General features: G+C 33.4%; 1 protein-coding gene and 1 pseudogene across 2 annotated transcripts; both read right to left on the bottom strand.

The window, feature by feature from the left end:
* Positions 1 to 7414: 7414 nt before the first annotated feature.
* LOC143633492 (GATA transcription factor 11-like) lies at positions 7415 to 11532 on the bottom strand. The gene is made up of 3 exons (XM_077101787.1): positions 11426 to 11532; positions 9191 to 9505; positions 7415 to 8221 (listed from the first exon to the last, which is right to left on the bottom strand). The coding sequence occupies exons 1-3, from the start codon at positions 11435 to 11437 to the stop codon at positions 7682 to 7684; spliced, it is 867 nt and encodes a 288-aa protein (XP_076957902.1). The 5' UTR covers positions 11438 to 11532; the 3' UTR covers positions 7415 to 7681.
* A 1908-nt stretch (positions 11533 to 13440) lies between these two features.
* Positions 13441 to 18284, bottom strand: LOC143633491 (protein ENHANCED DISEASE RESISTANCE 2-like; annotated as a pseudogene). The gene is made up of 19 exons (XR_013153680.1): positions 18075 to 18284; positions 16982 to 17056; positions 16840 to 16893; positions 16678 to 16743; positions 16559 to 16596; positions 16315 to 16445; positions 16194 to 16240; positions 16001 to 16098; positions 15829 to 15924; positions 15669 to 15733; positions 15522 to 15593; positions 15304 to 15450; positions 14795 to 15213; positions 14587 to 14688; positions 14471 to 14521; positions 14204 to 14347; positions 14031 to 14123; positions 13853 to 13954; positions 13441 to 13771 (listed from the first exon to the last, which is right to left on the bottom strand). The product of XR_013153680.1 is annotated as a protein ENHANCED DISEASE RESISTANCE 2-like (transcript).
* Between the last annotated feature and the right edge of the window lie 12 nt (positions 18285 to 18296).

Genomic DNA, 18296 nt, shown 5'->3' with positions numbered 1-18296 from the left:
GTGAGAATGAAATGAAGGTGGTTAATTAATATAAAGGAGAAGAAGAAGAAGAAGAGGAGGAGTGGTGAGCCATGGCAGCAGCAGCAGCAGAAGCAGAAGCAGCTACCTACAATACAACACAATATAATACACACACACACACACACACACACACACACTCTCTCTCTCACTCTCACTCTCACTCTCACTCAAACATACACTGGCCTACACACACACTCTCTCTCTCTCTCTCTCTTAACCCCACTGGTAGCCCTACCGGTAATGCGCAATTTGTTATCTTTGTTTTATTTTTATTTCATTCCAACTATCTTACTAATTAATTTGTTTCATCATTACTTTTGGTAATATTATTATTGTACTTCATTCATTTAATAACAAAGGATAAATGTTTATGTTCCTAGCCATCTTTAACATGACATAACCCGGCCACCAGGAAACCAAGTATACCTATCGGTAAAATGTCATCCACGTTTTTGACCGCACATAGCGATGTTAACCCGGCAATTCATCAATTTCAGAGACATCCACTATCAGAAGGTCTATTGTGGTAAAACCTTGGCTCACATATGACCTTTTGGTGCATTCATTTTTAACATAACATAACATACCTAAGGGGATGCGTTCAAACAACGATTTATATTATATTCTTATTTTCCTTTTTTCAACTTTCAATGTTTTTGTGTTATGTTTTTGAAAAACGAAGTGTATTTTATCTCTTAGGTCATCAAATGTACTCTCGTTGTTGGGCTACAGGGTTTGATGTGATGGTGAGGGTCGTAAGAAACACCATGTTCCCTTGCGGTGCCGCTGATGTTGAAGTCCAATATGAAGAGATCGGTATGGAAATGTGTAATTTAGTTTATTATACAATATTTTTATTTAATAGAGGAAACTATTTTAAAATTATTGAATATTATATTATTATGTATATTAAAAAAAATAAAAGTTGAAGAGTACAGGACTACAGACATGTTCGTGGCTAAAAAATGAAGAAAAAAGAATTAACATGCGTTACGGACTATACACATGTTCGTGGTTAAAAGATGAAGAAAAAAAAAGAATTAACATGCCTTTTTTTTAACAATAAGGCTTTTATAAAAACAAGAATAAGAAACATGACTCAACCGAACAAGAAAGTGACACAGAGGTCATAATTCAACTTAACATAAAGAACAAAAGACAGAAAACAATAAATAACATTAAGAGACACCACCCAAATTAAAACCGGACCAAATTCTCCACTACTCCATAGACGTCTTGGTACAGACAGAGACCCAGAGGAACACCAACTCTTTGATGTCGCCCAACACTTTGTTTAACGAAAAGGCCTTGCCATTAAACACCTTCTCATTGCAATTTAACCATAAACTCCACATGGTAGCGTAAAATATGGTTACTATAAGTTTCTTTTTTTACTTTATCCGAACTTCAATATTTCCCGTATTGAATAATCAACTTGATATCACAAAATTAACCGGAACTTGAAATTTTGTCCCCACATGTCCTCGTCTTGTGACAGAGGTTTATGAGCAAGCACCGCTATAAACTGTTGGATTTGGGTCCATTCCTCGACGGGGACGGGTCTCATTTCCACCGCCACCTCCAAGGGGTGATGCTGTTCGTAATCTCACAACAATCTCGAACCAATTTTTTTATGTGCAAATAAATTAAAAATGGACGGGAATATGCCACAAAACAGGACCAAACCACTCAAATTATCCCCCTAAAAAATAAATTGTCTCATTTTTCCGATCATGCCTAACTATCATTAGAAAATTGAGTTGTTTTTTTTGAAAATAACAATTCTACTCTTACCTCTAGGTGACAAATTAAATACGTATCATAGGGGTGTAACGGGCTGAATCAAACCCGAGCACCTCTAAAGAATTTATAAATAGATTTATGTAATATATATGATAACTCAAGTATAGTTTGTATTACTACACCATTAGAATAAACAGGGCTGGCTCTGAAAAGACGAAAAAAATTTTGGGCCAAATGCGAACTTTTTTTGGGCCTTAAGTAAAAGAAACATTTTGTTGGGTTTAAACAATTTAATTATAAATAGGCTTATTTAATTATGATTTAAGTTATGTAAAAAACTTTTGTATAAAAATAAGCTTAAAATTGTCTCAAATAAAAACTAGAACCCACAACCTTTAGGTTAAATGTCATACCCCTTTATCATTAGACCAAACTAGTGGTTATGTAATTGGGTTGAAACATTGATTATACACATGTTTTTGATAAAAATACATAATTTTTTTTTGAAAAAAAAATTTCTGGCCTAGCGGGATGTCGGGCCTGTGGCCGTCGACTACCCTGCCATGCCTCAAAGACGACCCTGAGAATAAATGTATTAATTTTAAAGCTAAATATGATATATTGTCTTCATGTGAATTGTGCAACTACAATTATATACTAGACATCTTTAATGAAGACAACTAGGCATAAGAACCGAACTGTCTTCGTCATTTTCAGGTTGTCGCATTCAAACTTATTTTCTTTAAACTAAAATAAATCGTTGGTCGTTAAAATAAATTTCAAAAATAAAATAGTAGTGGAAACAATTATGTCACAAGTTAACTTTTAAATGATTATGTTGTTTCACACATTTAATAGAACTATTACACTATATATAAAAGCAAAGCTAATGCTACAGTGTAGTTTCAGCTTTTGTAACTTTAGTCCCTCAAGTTTTAAGTCTTTTCAAATTAGTATTTCAAAGTTCTAAACTTATTTAATTGGATCTCAAACATTTTCTTTTACTAAACTTTGTTTAATTTTGTCCCCCTAAAGTATTCATGTTTTAATATTTTCTCTATTTTGTTATTATTTAAGTTACTGATCTTTTTTAATGACCATCATACGAAGTTTTTTTTAGATCTTTTAGTATGTCGTTACGACATATTTATTTCATACATGTCGTGCCGTTAAAACGAGCGTGTATTCACAATAAAGTATATAAGTTTTGTTTTATTAGATTTTTAGTATGCCGTTACGACATGTTTATTTATCTATGCCGCGCTGTCAAAACGAAGGTGTATTCACAAATAAGTATATAAGTTTCGTTTTTTGATTTTTAAATGTTTTAGTATGCTGTTACGACATGTTTATTTCATCTATCTCGCGCCATTAAAACGAACGTGTATTCATAATAAAGTATATAAGTTTCGTTGTAAACGAAATTGTATTCGCAATAAAATATATCCTTTGTATTGTAAGCTATATTGTGAATGTCGTACCACCTTGATATCGTAATGAGTCAAACCCATACCAACCAAGTTTTTATATATTTAGATAAACATTTTTTGTATCGAAATAATAATCGTTATGATATGCTTGTATACCTGCATTTAAAAACTGGAGGTCGTTACCGAATTCCTCACGCACCGCGCGAAAGGAACACACTAGTTTAGTTAGTTAAAAAGATGGACCCTTGTGGAAAATCGATGTTATAAATTGATGATAAAAGTAGTTAATTAAGAATGGGATAATAAAATCAAAAGTAAATATCAGTTTTCAGTTTTGAAAAGTAAAACTTTTACGTAAGCGGTAAATTTTATCCTATTTTTATTTCCCAACTAGTTATTATGCACGCATGTGTACATTAAAATAAAATAACTTGTTAAAAGTTAAAACTAAAAATTATAAAGATTGAAAAATAATGACTTATCTTTAATACACAAAATATTTAACGGAGTTTAAGGTGAAATAAACAATGACATGATTATATTATCACATAAAAAGACTATACAAACTTATAATAAAATGTCAATATTTATAAGCAATGTTAACCGCAAATAAGAACTAAAGAGTTTATTTGACATCCATGATAACAAAAAACAACCTAGATAGTGCCTTCACTAATGTCATGAAAACCAGGAACGAATCTACACTATAAGTGTAAAGATCGGCCAATCCATGTGAAATTCTTTTAGAAGTATATATATATTAATTAAATTCTGATTAAACTTTATGAATTTTGACTTCGATCCTTTTTCGATACATGTGAACTTTTTTTCATAGGTTCGCCACTTATGATAATTGTACATATCACATTTGGTTTTAGCTTGTTTAAATATTTCAATAAAAAATTGTTGCAAGATTTTTTCTAGTATATAATAGAAATTATATATATACTTTTTCGTATATTGAATATAATAATACATAAATATAAGGCCATTTTGATGGTGACGTGCCTACACCAACATACTTTTGTCGCTATATAGAATTAAATAAATAATGAACTAAATATATTTATGACAAAAATGTACTCATTTGAACAATTTCAAATTAAGGGTTTTTACGTTAAGAAAGAGAGTTGCAAGGTTTTGACGTGTTCGGTGACATGGGTACATCCCATTATATAACTATAGTTTATGATATACTAGTTTTTATTCTTGTATTACGGGGTTGTTTTATATTATTTGTTATAATATTTATTTATTTTTTGAATTTATATATTTTTTATTGTATGAAAGTTAATAATATACTTATGGTTTAATGATAAATTGTTTCATAAATAAATGAGATGTTATAACCCGGTTTAAAAGCTATATGGTTTTGATGAGACCCAAGACCCGTTTATTTTTTATTACTATAAAATTGGTTTTTTAATTATAAATAATATTTATGAAAGTTAATAATATACTATGGCTTGATGAGACCCAAGACTCGTTATTTTTTTTACTATCAAATTGGTTTTTTTTAATTTAAATAATATATATATATATATATATATATATATATATCTTTTTTAAAATAAATAAGATATTAATTTTTATTATATTATATTTTATAGGAATTTTACATCACTAATTTGGTGAGAATAATTTTTAATTTAATGAGATGTTATAACCCGTTTAAGGAATATATGAGTTTAGTAAGACTTATACCCATGAATTCGGGTCAAATGCATGAGAAACCTCTATTTAAAAATCAAGCTAGGGTAACCGGGACACTTATGTGATGGAGGCTAGTGATTAAGTAGTGCTCACGGCAAGATGGGTGTTTTTCGTGATAGTGATCATAGTATTGATTGACGAACAACGTGGGGAAGAAGAGATGTACCATGGAGATGAGGTGTCACAACAGAATTGGATGATAGTAAATGATTAAGTGATGGAATTGGGTGTGACATTGTGAATCCATTACATATTTTTTTTGCAGCGTTCCGTGATAGGATGATAACGAGTTAGTTTAAGACGGATGACATTGGTAATTCTAATTATATGTATCCAACTATAACACAATGTTTCATATTCGTTCTAATACTCATCAGGTATCGGGTATACTCCTTAGTTTGCTATAAATTATTTGTTAAATTTCAAATTATATTTCATACTACTTTTATTTAGATGAAATTAGTAGATTATTTTTATCCAAATACATAAAAACAAAAATAAAAAAGGAAAAATGTTAACAAGTATGGTTTGGGCAAATGGGCAACATGTTTCGGATAATCGGGTTGGGTTACATGATACTCATCTTATATCCGTAGATTTTTCAAAACTAATCTAGTACCCAATTTTATAACCAAACACCTAGTTTTATAAGCAAATACTCATCTCATACCCATTTTCGTGACTGCATATTAATACGAGTTCTTTTGTCATCTCTACCAATGAGACTCACGAGTCTTAATGAAGCCTAAAAATGTGAGTGAGATGAGGGTGTTTCAAAAACCTGTGAAAGCGGACAATATTATGACCTATAAATGAGATTGAGAAAAAGGCTTTCTTTTAGGCACTTCCTTCGATGACATTATGCTTATTCAAATATCCCATCCTAGTACATACCTTGATTAAAAACAGTGGAAAGAAAGGGGACGCGCTAGCTGCAATCAAACTAAAGCGCTAACGAACAAGTATGTCTATAGATAACGCTTTAGTAAAGATAGGCAGCGTGAAATGTTTGCACGCAATGGCGATAACGTGTCTGTAATTCTGAAGATATATATCCATTAATGTCTTTTGTATCATGTGCTTATTTTTAATTTTTCTTTTCTTTCTATCTACTTTTTCTAATATATATTTGTAAAAAAAGGTATGTACTATATGAATGAAGGACCTATATACTCCGTCAATTAAATATATAATGTTTTAATTATATTGTAAATTTTTCATGATAGTTTACTTGTAAAGTTTCTCGTAATACATTTGTTTATGAGAATTCTGTTGTTGGTATAGCGTTCATCAAAATCAACCAATTAAACTTAAATACGTAATTTAGTTTAATAAAACTAGTTTAATAAAACAAATAAAACTGAAAATAGTGATGATATATGATTATGCATCAAATGTTTTTGACACAGGCGGTTTCAATTTTTCACAAACCTACCTTTTTAGATGGTCTAAAGAAGATTCATTCATATTTTCTTTTATAAATCTCAAACTTATAAAAGCTATGTGCCTGACACTAATTATTCAAACACCATTTGACTTATTCATACACCATTAGACTCCATACAATCGTATAGAACTTATACGATTATATAAGACTTTAGAATATGTCAGCATTTTACAGCTTGCGGTCGGTTTTACAGGAACATTCCATACGGTATTATAGCAACTATACAATCTTATTAACTTTGGGTATGACTTTTTTTGAGAAATTATAACTTTGAAGATGCATGTGATAACTACCAATGTAAGATTGTTGACAAAAAAAACTTGTCTCGTTCATTTTTATATATCAAAACCGGTAGAATATCATACCACGTCCGGAATATTATGTCGTGTGAAATAATACACTGAATATTATATCACGTCCGAAATATTATATCGTGTTGTTGCGTAAAACGAGGGTAAGTATGTACAGAATACTATATCATATTTCCTTTAGCAACAACATCCGTACACTATCACAAATCTAAACACATCCGGTCAAGCAATTCTGTTTTTTTTTCATACGCTCGTATGAGAGTTATAGTATCGTATGACTTCCGGTCAAACTTCATACGACTACACGCTCAGTGTACTTTCGTATACTTTTGTCATGTGGGGTCTATACGATCGTATAACTCCTATATGATCGTATTTAGGGTCCGTGAGTTTTGGGAGATGGTGTAGGAATATCATAACCCTTTATAAATAAGTTCCAAGGTTAACTTTAACCTGAATCCTTCTTCTTCTTCCATTGAAATTTTGCAATCTTATTATACACTAATATTTATGTTGCCAATCCATTAGCTTACATGCTTTTCCTTGTAGGCTAAGTGGCTAAAAATGCCTAAAGGGTCCAAATGGGGGCAAGAAACCTTTTTACAATCCTTGGATTTCTTCCGTAACGTTCAGAGTTGTTCCGGTTTGAGAGAGGAGCACGGGCCGAACGCTTATTACAACCAGCTCGGTTGTTCATATTTCAATATTTAACAAACTCAAAAAGGAGACTCTAATATAGGAAAAATGTCTTCTAGGACACAAATGTAAATAGTCCAAATATACTTTACATGTTACATAACTACTCCTAGTAACTCAAAAATGTAACAACCTATTTTACCTCCAAACACCATGCTAAATTTAAACCCTAAATACTAATCACCCTCAAATGGGTCCTTGTTTCCCTTTCATCTTTATACACAAACGTTATCCATTTAACTCAAAAATTTTAAACAAAACAGAACAAACATTAAAAACCACCTTACCTGTTTCCATTAGATGCATGCATGCTTGCTTGCTTACATAACCGCCTTTTGCCTCATCTCTATCACCTTCCTGTGAGAATTCGAGTGCAGAGACGGAACAAAAGTCGGACTTAAAGCCGGCCGGTACTCAGGGTAAAGCCGCCCAGACCGATACCGGACCCCACACGCATTACAAAGCGTTTTTGGGCCCATGGGGCCTTCCCTCCATTGTGGCGTTTTGGTAATCTCGCAGTGGGCGCATTTCTTAATCCCCGGTACCTCAACCGATCGTTTTGTTTCCACATGAATCTTTTTGCCTTTGTTTGGATGTCCCATGAAATGAGACATTAACCACGGGTTGGTGGTTGGTCTCATACGTTTGTTTCGGGACCTAACAGGAATCGAGATCTCGGTTCCAAACGAGACGCCTTTATTGTTTGAGCTCGAGGAGCGGCTTTCGAGGACCGAGTTTGGACTCGGTGCCTCGAAGGGCACTTGTAAAGGATATAGCTTACTATTTTCAACATAAGCCGGCTGCTGTCTTCGCTGAGAAATCATGGCATTGTGATACTGTTCTTGACAAGTTTTGTTATTCTGTCAAAGAACAAAAGTAATATATAACTACTGTACATGAGAATGTGATTTTGGAGGGAAGCAAGATACTTACTAGGGGTGCGAGCCGAGCTACTCGAGATCGGCTCGTTAAAAAGCTCGATCGAACCGAGCTCGAGCCCAAGCTTGGGCCTAAAAGTAAGCTCGTTTAATAAACGAGCTCGAGCCCGAGCTTCACTTATCGAGCTCGAACCGGCTCGCGAGCCTAAACAAGCCTGTAATTTATATAATTTATAAAATATATATTTAATAATAATTAATTAATTTATATAATGTTATGAAAAAATAAATAAACATAACTATATAATATACATTCATGCCCTGCTTGGGTGCGCGCATATAATGTGTATATGTGTGAACCCTCAGGTGGGCTAAAGTTAAATTGCACTAATTTTGACGTTATTTTACTAATCTCGTGAAAATAACGTTAAAAGTGGCGGAAGGTTAATCAGGCATCATATGGTAGCGTTGATAGCCAAAAGACAAGGGTACATGCACCAATCGGCCGGTGTCCCAATGGTTGAGTGTTATGTGCCTTATGTCCAAGGCTTGATGCAAAACTACCATCGAGCTGGGGGTCTCACCGGAAGCAGCCTCTCTATTCCTACGGGGTAGAGGTAAGGCTGTCTACATCTTACCCTCCTCAGACCCTACCATAGCTTTGCTATTGGTGGGATATACTGAGTACAATGATGATGATGATGATGATGATAATATACATTATTTTATACATACAATTATAATCGAAAAAAATACATAAAATATTATAACTATACAAAAATAAATTGACCGAGCCGAGCTCGAGCTTGAAAATCTACTAACGAGCCGAGCTCAAGCTTTGAAAATAAAGCTCGAAACGAGCCGAGCTCGAGCTCTGTATAAGTTAAACGAGCCTCTTGATCCTTGTCGAGCTCAGGCTCGGCTCAGTTCATTTGCACCCCTAATACTTACAAGCACAGGGTGGTGGAACGGTGGATCCGCGTAAGAGCCAAAGTTATCGGCGCCAACGACTTGAGAAGCCGGTGGCGGGATAACCTCTTTGAAAACCTCAGTTGGTATAGGCCCGAGTTTAGAGGCCCAATCTTCAGCAAAACCATCTCCTTCAAGACTCTCCATTGGGAAATCAAGCATATTAAGAATATCACCGAAACAATCCTCATCGTTGGCTCGGTGAGCATTATTACCGAAACAATCCTCATCGTTTGCGCGGTGAGTGTTATAATCAACGGTGGAAAAAGCAGGCTCGGTTTTACACATTCTGTTATCCTGCAAGGAGAATTCAATCGGATATACGATTAACGTAACATATAATTAACTTAATGTTTCTTATAAGAAGAAACAAAATATGTGACAAAGTTACCTTTTGGTTAAGTTCGTGCAAGCACAATGTGTCGTGGGACAAGACAAGCTCGTGAGTTACAACTTAAGTTAATGAATATTTTTAATTTTTAATGATGTTTAATATTAATAGTTTTGAGCATGCACAAGAGAAGATATTCGAAATCAATTTTAATGTTACAATATTGACCGACTTAATAAAAGGATGGAATGAAATCAAACTATTTATTGCTATGTGTTAATTTAATATTTATGTCCGAGGAGTTATAAGTTATAACTCCAAAATGGTTTTTTATTTGAAATTAAAAGCTACGATATTTTGACACTTTAAAAAAAGAAATAATTACATTTAACTATTCCAGTGTAGGTTTCTTCATTAAATTGGAAAGGAATAAAAGAGTAAAATAGCAAAAGCGGTCCTTTGTCAAATAGTAGTAGTTTCACTTTCTTTGGTAAATTAGATTTTAGTAATCCAATATCATGATATACATGTTGAGTATATTGATAAAATTATAATAGTAATGTCATCAAGTTTCATAAATGAATATTTTATTGACTCTTATCTAAATTAGCTTTTTTTTGAACGGCTAATTTTGTTGATGAGATTAAACAATCTAGACTAGCAATTTGCTAGACTAAACACAACATTACACCTTGATACATATACACTAATACAACAATTAACGAAATTAGCGTTGGATTATTTTGAGTAGGGGCAAACGCAATTACTTGATTTTCATTCTCAGCGAAAATGTGATTAGTCATATCTCGATATGAATTATTGTCAGCTAGTTTGTCATAGTTAAAATTATAAAAATCCAATTTACCATTTCTTAAACTGACGTAAGTTTTACTGAATGATTTAAATAATCTTTAATATATATATTTTTCAAAAAGAAAGTACCTTTAAAAAAGTGTAATTATCACGTCAACCAATCTACACCATGTATTAATTACATTTTATACTGTTAGTATACGTTTCTAACGCCTTAGACTATGTATAGTGAGGGTCTACAAATTGGTGGGATAAGTGACATGTAACACCTAGTCAACAAAGAAGAAATTTTTGTTTTAGGAGTGTAGTGCTGTATATATCAACATATTATTATTTTCAAACTCAAATCCGGTGACAAATATGCCCCCCCCCCTTTCTGTCGCCCCTCTTATCGCCGGAGGCGGTGTTCCTCCATCTCATCGCCCATGTCGCCCCACTACACTCATTCTTACATGGTGCGCCCACCTCGGGTAACACATTATACAGTATAATAACCCATTTTAAATAATAATAATAATAATCATCATCATCATCGTACTCAGTATATCCCACCAATAGCAAAGCTATGGTAGGGTCTGAGGAGGGTAAGATGTAGGCAGCCTTACCTCTACCCCATAGGAATAATAATAATAATAATAATAATACCCACAGCCTATGGTTTTCTAAAACCATGTCTTTAGTAACTCACCCTATACATACATTTTTTTCGCTACCATTAAATAATTAAACAAAATTATTTTCACACAATTACTCCCTTAAAAGTTAAAACCATTTACTTTAAAATAAAAATAATTAAAAAGTAAAAAGAAATGCAATACAACACTCCTATGCGTGTTACTTTAACCGAACCTACCCAACTTTATTCTTAAAAAAGCAAAAACGACGTCGTAACGACACATCAAACTTACCCTAAAAAACACGACATCTCAGACCACCGTCGGAGAAACCAAGGAAACCAAAACCTTAACCTTAACAGAAACAACCCCACTTTCCAATCAACCAAACACGACAAATTCGATACTAAATCGAAACCTGAATCTGAATCTGATAGAATAAAGAACGAATTAACTGACCTGTGAGTCCATGGAGAATCTGGTTACTATCGAACAGACAGAAACCAATTTAATGAATCGAATTGAAGAGGTAAGTGACTTTTATTTTAGGGCAAAGAGAAAATGGGGAAATTAGAAATTAGAAATAGAAAAATGGAGTTAATAAAGGGGGGGGGGGGGGGGTGATGGTGCATGGGACCATGTGGTGGGGTAGGATGCAGGTGATTAAATTAAATTAAAGAGAGTAAATGTGAAGTGATTAATTACAATACATTACATTACAACAAAACCATGTCCCACCTCACATGTTATGCAATGCAACGCCCCCACTCCATGGATCGGTCGCAACTTGCTTGTCATACACCGACACCCCACATTGCACACTATTATTATTGTTATACCATAAGTTTTTTTTTATAATAATAATTGTAGTTATAATAATAATAAGTATTGCTTTTAGAAAAAAAAAAATATTAATGATATTCGCGTGATCTATAGTATCATGTGTTTGAGCATGTGCCAATACAACATCTGATTCGATACGAGATTAATAATAACATTAATTAGTTTTTGAATATTTAATAAAATATCTTAATAATCATAGTTATACTTTGACTTTTACTTTTAGTATTGTTTACTTTTTTTTCTTTTTCTTTATTTTAATATTGAGAAGGTAACAAAAGCCGTGATGACACTAATTTGGTCGGTATCGGTTAGATTTGTTACGCATAAACACTAAATCAAGGTTAGGTTTGTTAAAACGCTGGTCATAGTATCAAATCAACACACATATAACTTATAGGTTTGTTACGGTACCGACACTAAACGTAAAAAATATATTAGTAAGCGTACATAAGAGTAATGACACTTGTATAGCTTACGATAAAAAAACATATTTATAATGTCAAAACACGATGCGAATTAAGTCGGTATCGGTAAAGTTCGTTATGGTTACAGAATAACATATGTAAAAAATATTTGCAGATAATTATCTTATATATTATATATAGTAAAGTACTAAAGTGAAATGAAGAAGAGTAAGAATGCGAACAAGTAAAGCCACCACTCCTGCAGTTGATGTATTTCACAAGTCAACAGAAATGATTATTCAAAAATCAAGATCAAGGTACAGTTCTCAGAATACAAGTAACTGTCAGACTGTTGCTATGCATTTACTCAACTTCAACAAGATGCTCCAGTTGAGAAAGTATCTATTTGGTGAAAATATATTTTATATCTTTCCATCTATTTATTAAGTCCCTTGGGTTGGGTCTGAATTGGGTTATAAGACTCGAAGTGGGTAGATGTTAATGAGTTCACGTTCAAATGGAGTATCAATTTGGTTTGGGTTAAAAATGGGCTTAAGCATAATAGAAACACAATATTATAATGGAGGCGGCGGCGGCGACGAGGAAAGTGTATTAAGTGACGGTGGAGGTGGTGGATACGATAGTGGCGCCTGAGGTGAGGTGATGGTTGATTGGTCGTGGAGGTGATGGTGGATATGGCAACGAATATGATGATGGGGCGGATTCAGAAAAAAATTTCACAGGGGTCGGAAGAGGGTCAGTATCAAAATTTTATAAGGATTGGACGGGATTTTAACATATATATACCTTTTAGAAAATTTTATTACAGGGTACGGCAGCCCCCCTACACTTATAATGTAGGTCCGCCAGTGACAATAGTGAAAGGGGCACTATGGGAGAGGGTAGTGGTAGTGGCGTCGACCCCCAGGTGGTGGCAACACACATTAGTTGTGAGTTGAGTGTTCACTCATTTGGATTCATTTTAAGTTAACAAGTTTTATAATAGAAGTGATAATTATTAATAGTTTGTGTAGGCCCTAAATTTATCTGTTAAGGGATAGATGAGCTCAATACCGGTATTCTCTATTCCAAGTTAAAACCATTAAAATCTAGTGATAAAAAGATGGTTAAAGAGTGAAGCAAATTGGGTGTTTTTCAGAAACTTATATGAATGTATGAGCAGACTCACAGCCATCATAACTAATAATTAGGCTCAACAGATATGAACTTTTGATAGGGCAGTGGTGCAAAAAACAAAAGAGCCATTCACACATGCTCTATACAAGAACATCTTGCTACAAACACACCAACATCAAATTATATATTTATCTGTTTTAACTTTTAAAAAACCAAGTGTAGTTTTAATAACCATCTTTCAGTTTGGAACCTGATAACTGTTAATCATGTATGCATTATCAACACACCATTTCGGTTGAGGGTTAAAGAAGTTTGATAGTTTAGATGATCATGTGTTTGCCCAAACAGCTTTAGAGACATCAAGATTGTTTATACGACATGCTCCAAGTAAACGTTCTGGTAGCTCGTCTCGTGTGCTTGCCTGTACAATTTACGAATAATAAACAAGAATCACATATTATTAATGAGTTTGGTTATAAATTTTCTATTAAGCTATTCATACCTGTATAACAAACGCGCTCTCGATTATCAAATTACTGAAGCAACCGAAAGTCTTGCCAGCCACCCCCCTTGCACATGCTGATGAACCAACATCTATGTCCATCTGTAACAACTTTCATGTGGTTAGGTGTTAAGGATAATAAAACATAACTATAGAGTTTGTTTTCTAATTTAATTACCTCCAAATAGTTTTGTCCATGTATGTAGTTGATTTTAAGCATATTACCAATCAAAGCCGGTCTTCGAATAGTCTGTCTGAGAATCCATGGTCCCTGAAAAGGAATTTGCACATGTGTTTGTTTAATCCATTTTTCTAACATAACCATATAATAATATTATGAGGTCCACTCACCTTTGTTACATGAGGGATGAACTTAAATCTTGAATTCCTAAATGCATCATCTCCTTCTATAAATCTCTCTAGCAAGGGTATATCTTTGATAGGGGTACGCGTTGTATAATAAAAAACTAGATTATAATTTGTTGAACTTGGGATCTGATTAATAACATTCATCATATTATTATATTTTTAAAACATAGTTTATATTAAATTATAAACCATATAATTAACATAGTTTATATTAAATTATAAACCATATAATTAACATAGTTTAACTACCTGGAAGTTAAGGATAATGAAGAATTCTGGGTGGCCATCGGCTGCATATTTCTGCAGCATAATTCTTGTGAATTCAATCTATTTAAGAGAAACTGTAATATAATAAAAAGACCAACCTGAACAATATTCCCGGGTCGATTAGCAAGATGATCTTCTCGTTTATCTGATTTCAGTAAGTCAACTACAACGGTTTGCAGCAATATACTTTCTGCTGTAATCTGCAGCATTTACATGATAAGTTGACAACTAACATCTTGAACTCAAATGCATGATTATTGTTAAATAACATTAATATAACATGAGACGACTGTAACATAATTTAACCTTCTTATGGTCATCCAAAAACGTTCCTCCCCGAATTTGAAACAAAGACGGTTCTGGTGTTGACCAACTGTGGGGCAGATTACCGGTTTGATCTTCCGGAAGATTGATTGTGTAGTTATACGAGACATGTTGGTCCCACACTACCATCTCTACGTCTTGACAACATTCATTCTGCATTGCAGCACATGTTGATCGAGTATCTAATGTTAATTTACATACAGATTCATGCTTCTCTTCCGCTTTATTTTCTGACCCGTCGTCACACAAAGGTTCTGAGAAGTCAAAGAATTAATCCGACTCGTCATCCGTTGTAACAAGATTAATTTCCTTATGCAGCAGACTATCTTTCTTTAACTCTCGTGAAGAAAATTCAGATGATATGTAATCGGTTGAGGTTGCCTTGAAATGTTCTCTCAAAGCTACAAATGTATGTATATTGTGTATATATTTATACTGAAAATGGAAGTGAAATGAAATTGAAAATATGTATAAATTACTCAAGAAGCAACCTGCAAGTCTTTCAAGCAAGTGAATCGTGAGAGATCGATCAGAAGATTTATGTAAAGTATGCCTCCAGGATTTCCAGTTAATAGTAAGCATGTGTCTTACAACCGATTGTTTATATTGATTCCCGGGAGATATTACATACTCTCCACCTTAAAAGAACCAAACATTGAATTAGTTTTAAGGTAAGCAGTGTTTATGTAATACTTAATGTTACACGTACATTTAAGGAAAGCGCGAATAAATCCTTTTTGAGGGGGGCATTTTTTGTGAATTACAGAATGATAAAGAATAACTGCAATGAAATAAACAAAATGAGTGTTATTCATGAGTGAAAAAAATGAAGACGTCGAAACGAAGAATTTCATACTATATGTCCCGTTGTCTTCCCGCCTCCAATAACGATGCAATAGTAAATCTCTTTGTTTCATAGACCTGAAATTTACAGCAACAAGAATATTGGTGTTATCTATAGACTCACAGACAAGGAAGCATAGATGTTGTTGCTATAATATTATAGCTATTCATACCAAGGTAACCAGTCATCGTTTAGTTGCTTGTGAATAATATCAGTGTGGTCATCTATGTTTTCGATCACGCTACCCTTCTGAAAACAGAAGTCCCATCTGCAATATAGCAATATGGTACAATGTTAATGATAAATCTTTTGGGAGATGAAAAGTAAATAATATTTATACTTACTGTGATCTTGAGAAACCAAGACTCATAAGTGTCTGAAAAATGACTTCCGGGGCTTCATCGACTACACTAACAGCTGCTAATGCAGGATGACCTTTTCTCTGCAACACAAAAGATAATGCAACATTATGACCTTTTGTGCTTGCGCGTGTTTGTTGGGGGGGGGGGGGTAACTGGATTTAAGCATGATCCTAACTTTACTATGGCCTTCTTGATATCTTGCTTGTTTAAATAACCTGATACCTGATGTTAAAACAAAACTTTTAAGGATTTACTTTGGCCATATTGAGGAATGTTACATTAGTTTGAATATTTACCATGGTGACAACCAAAGATTGTCCATTGTGATGGTTCGGACATGTCAGCATTTCGGGAATCCATAATTGAGGTTAAAGAGATGATGTCATCAACATCATTCTTATCAAACACTCTATCAGAACAGGTGGACCTGAAGATCACAAAAACTGGTCATTTAATATTCGAAAGCTGCTCCAAAGTAATTCGGTGTTGTCATGATCATTACACAAATGCACCTAGAAAATTATATACTGATGTTCATACCTAAGACAATCCAAATAGATTCCGTTATTCCGTTTAACCTACATTTATCAAAGCACTTGAGTCGTCAGTAACAGAAATCGGTTGCAGGTTTTTAAATTCAAATGCTCAGCAATTTTCACCTTCTTAGACGATTCCTCGAAAGATTTGATCCATTTTGCAGCTTCTTCTGGACAACTTGCCCCTAACTATGTAATTTAATTGGTATGTAACAATCAACTGTTAACATAAGTACATTTTCATTAATAAAGCTTACATTATATTGCAGAAAGAATTAAAAGTACCTTAACATGAGCATCATAGTTTGAGGTATCAGAAAGTGTGAAAACAAAGAGAACCTGTATTAGACATTACATTAATGGCATGCTTATTTAGCTTATCAAAAGATGATTTTTATTTTATAAACATATATGAACATTTTGATACCTTTCCTCGAATAAGTTTCCTCCCGTTGTCCGTTACAGGAATGCTGGAATCTACAACTGTTGTTCTAATAGGATCCTAGAACAAACAACCAAATGTTTATAAGTTATTAAATTAAATTAATTATGTGCTTTACGTGTTAGAAGACTATAAGACAACTTCCACTAAACTTTTTCATCTTAATGGCGTCTAAATTGAAATATCCTATTACCAAACAAACTTGTTGGGACTTCATAGGTTACCGACAAAAATGTCACAGTACAAAATTCACACGCAAAACTAGCAAAAACCAACTAGTGTTTTTGCACAATCATCAGTCGCCTTTAAATTAACAAAAAAAACTAATGCTAAAACTCATTATATCGATCAACATAGGATGTAGAGTGGGTTTCTTCAAATCAAAACATACCAAATTGTACGGATCATTTCAGAACTTAACACGTGTGCATGAAACCGAAAAAACAAATGGTTTGGTTTTTATGTCTTTGTAAAAACCAAACTTTAGGGTTTTGTTTTGGTATTGGGTGCTATAAAAACTAAGAAAGCCAAACAGAACCGAACCGAATTCATAGATTTTCATTTTAATTTTTTTGTTTTAAGTAATTTAAAATTTATAAGAAGTTAATAAATATATAACTCCAACATTCTAGCCCAAATGCATAATAATCAATTAGTTATTAATCAACAAAATGATTTTGGCGCAAATATATTATTTTTGGTCAACGCCCAAAATTTTCAAGCTCATATAGCAAAATCGACATAATCGAAACTAAACCGAGAAAACTAAAACTAAATGGTTTTCAAAATAAATTCAAGTTGGATTGGTTTCCTAATTGTAATATGATTAGTATGGTATTGTTATAACGAGTTTTCGATTCCAAAATTTTCTTTGTAATAATAAAGTGCTTATCGATCATGCGCCTAGAAATCAATCAAACCATCAACCATGCACACCCCTACTTAAAAAATTGAACCAAAATTCATACCCAAGATGACAATCGATCAGTATGTTGCTATAAATCCTGACCAAAACTGAAGAAACTCACACGTCCAAATTAGTAAACAAAAACATTGAACTGAGAACTAACGAACAAACCTTGTTGGAGCAATGCCTAAAGCTCATGAAACGATGATGTTGAAGAACGTAGTAAAGCTTTCGCGAGTATTTGAATCCAACAGCATTAAAGCCAATGAGATACAGCCAGCCTTCCATTATTATTTCTTCATCATCAGTCTGCCTCAAAGCATCCATTGTCAGTTAGTTACTGAAAGCTGGTTTAGTTCAGAAACCAGTAGGAACAATATATTATGGCATTAC

Source organism: Bidens hawaiensis, unplaced genomic scaffold (assembly GCF_021521415.1).
Source record: "Bidens hawaiensis isolate Kalapana, Puna unplaced genomic scaffold, B.hawaiensis_p1.1 tig00006749_1, whole genome shotgun sequence".
Classification (NCBI taxonomy): Eukaryota; Viridiplantae; Streptophyta; class Magnoliopsida; order Asterales; family Asteraceae; genus Bidens; species Bidens hawaiensis.
Note: the sequence above shows the minus strand (reverse complement) of the source record. Positions and strands in the feature narration are given on the sequence as shown.

Excerpts from the sequence above, each read along its gene's own strand:
- LOC143633492 (XM_077101787.1), bottom strand. Across the intron at positions 8,222-9,190 it reads CGTTCCACCACCCTGTGCTT|AATAACAAAACTTGTCAAGA; the intron begins GTAAGTATTAGG and ends GTTCTTTGACAG.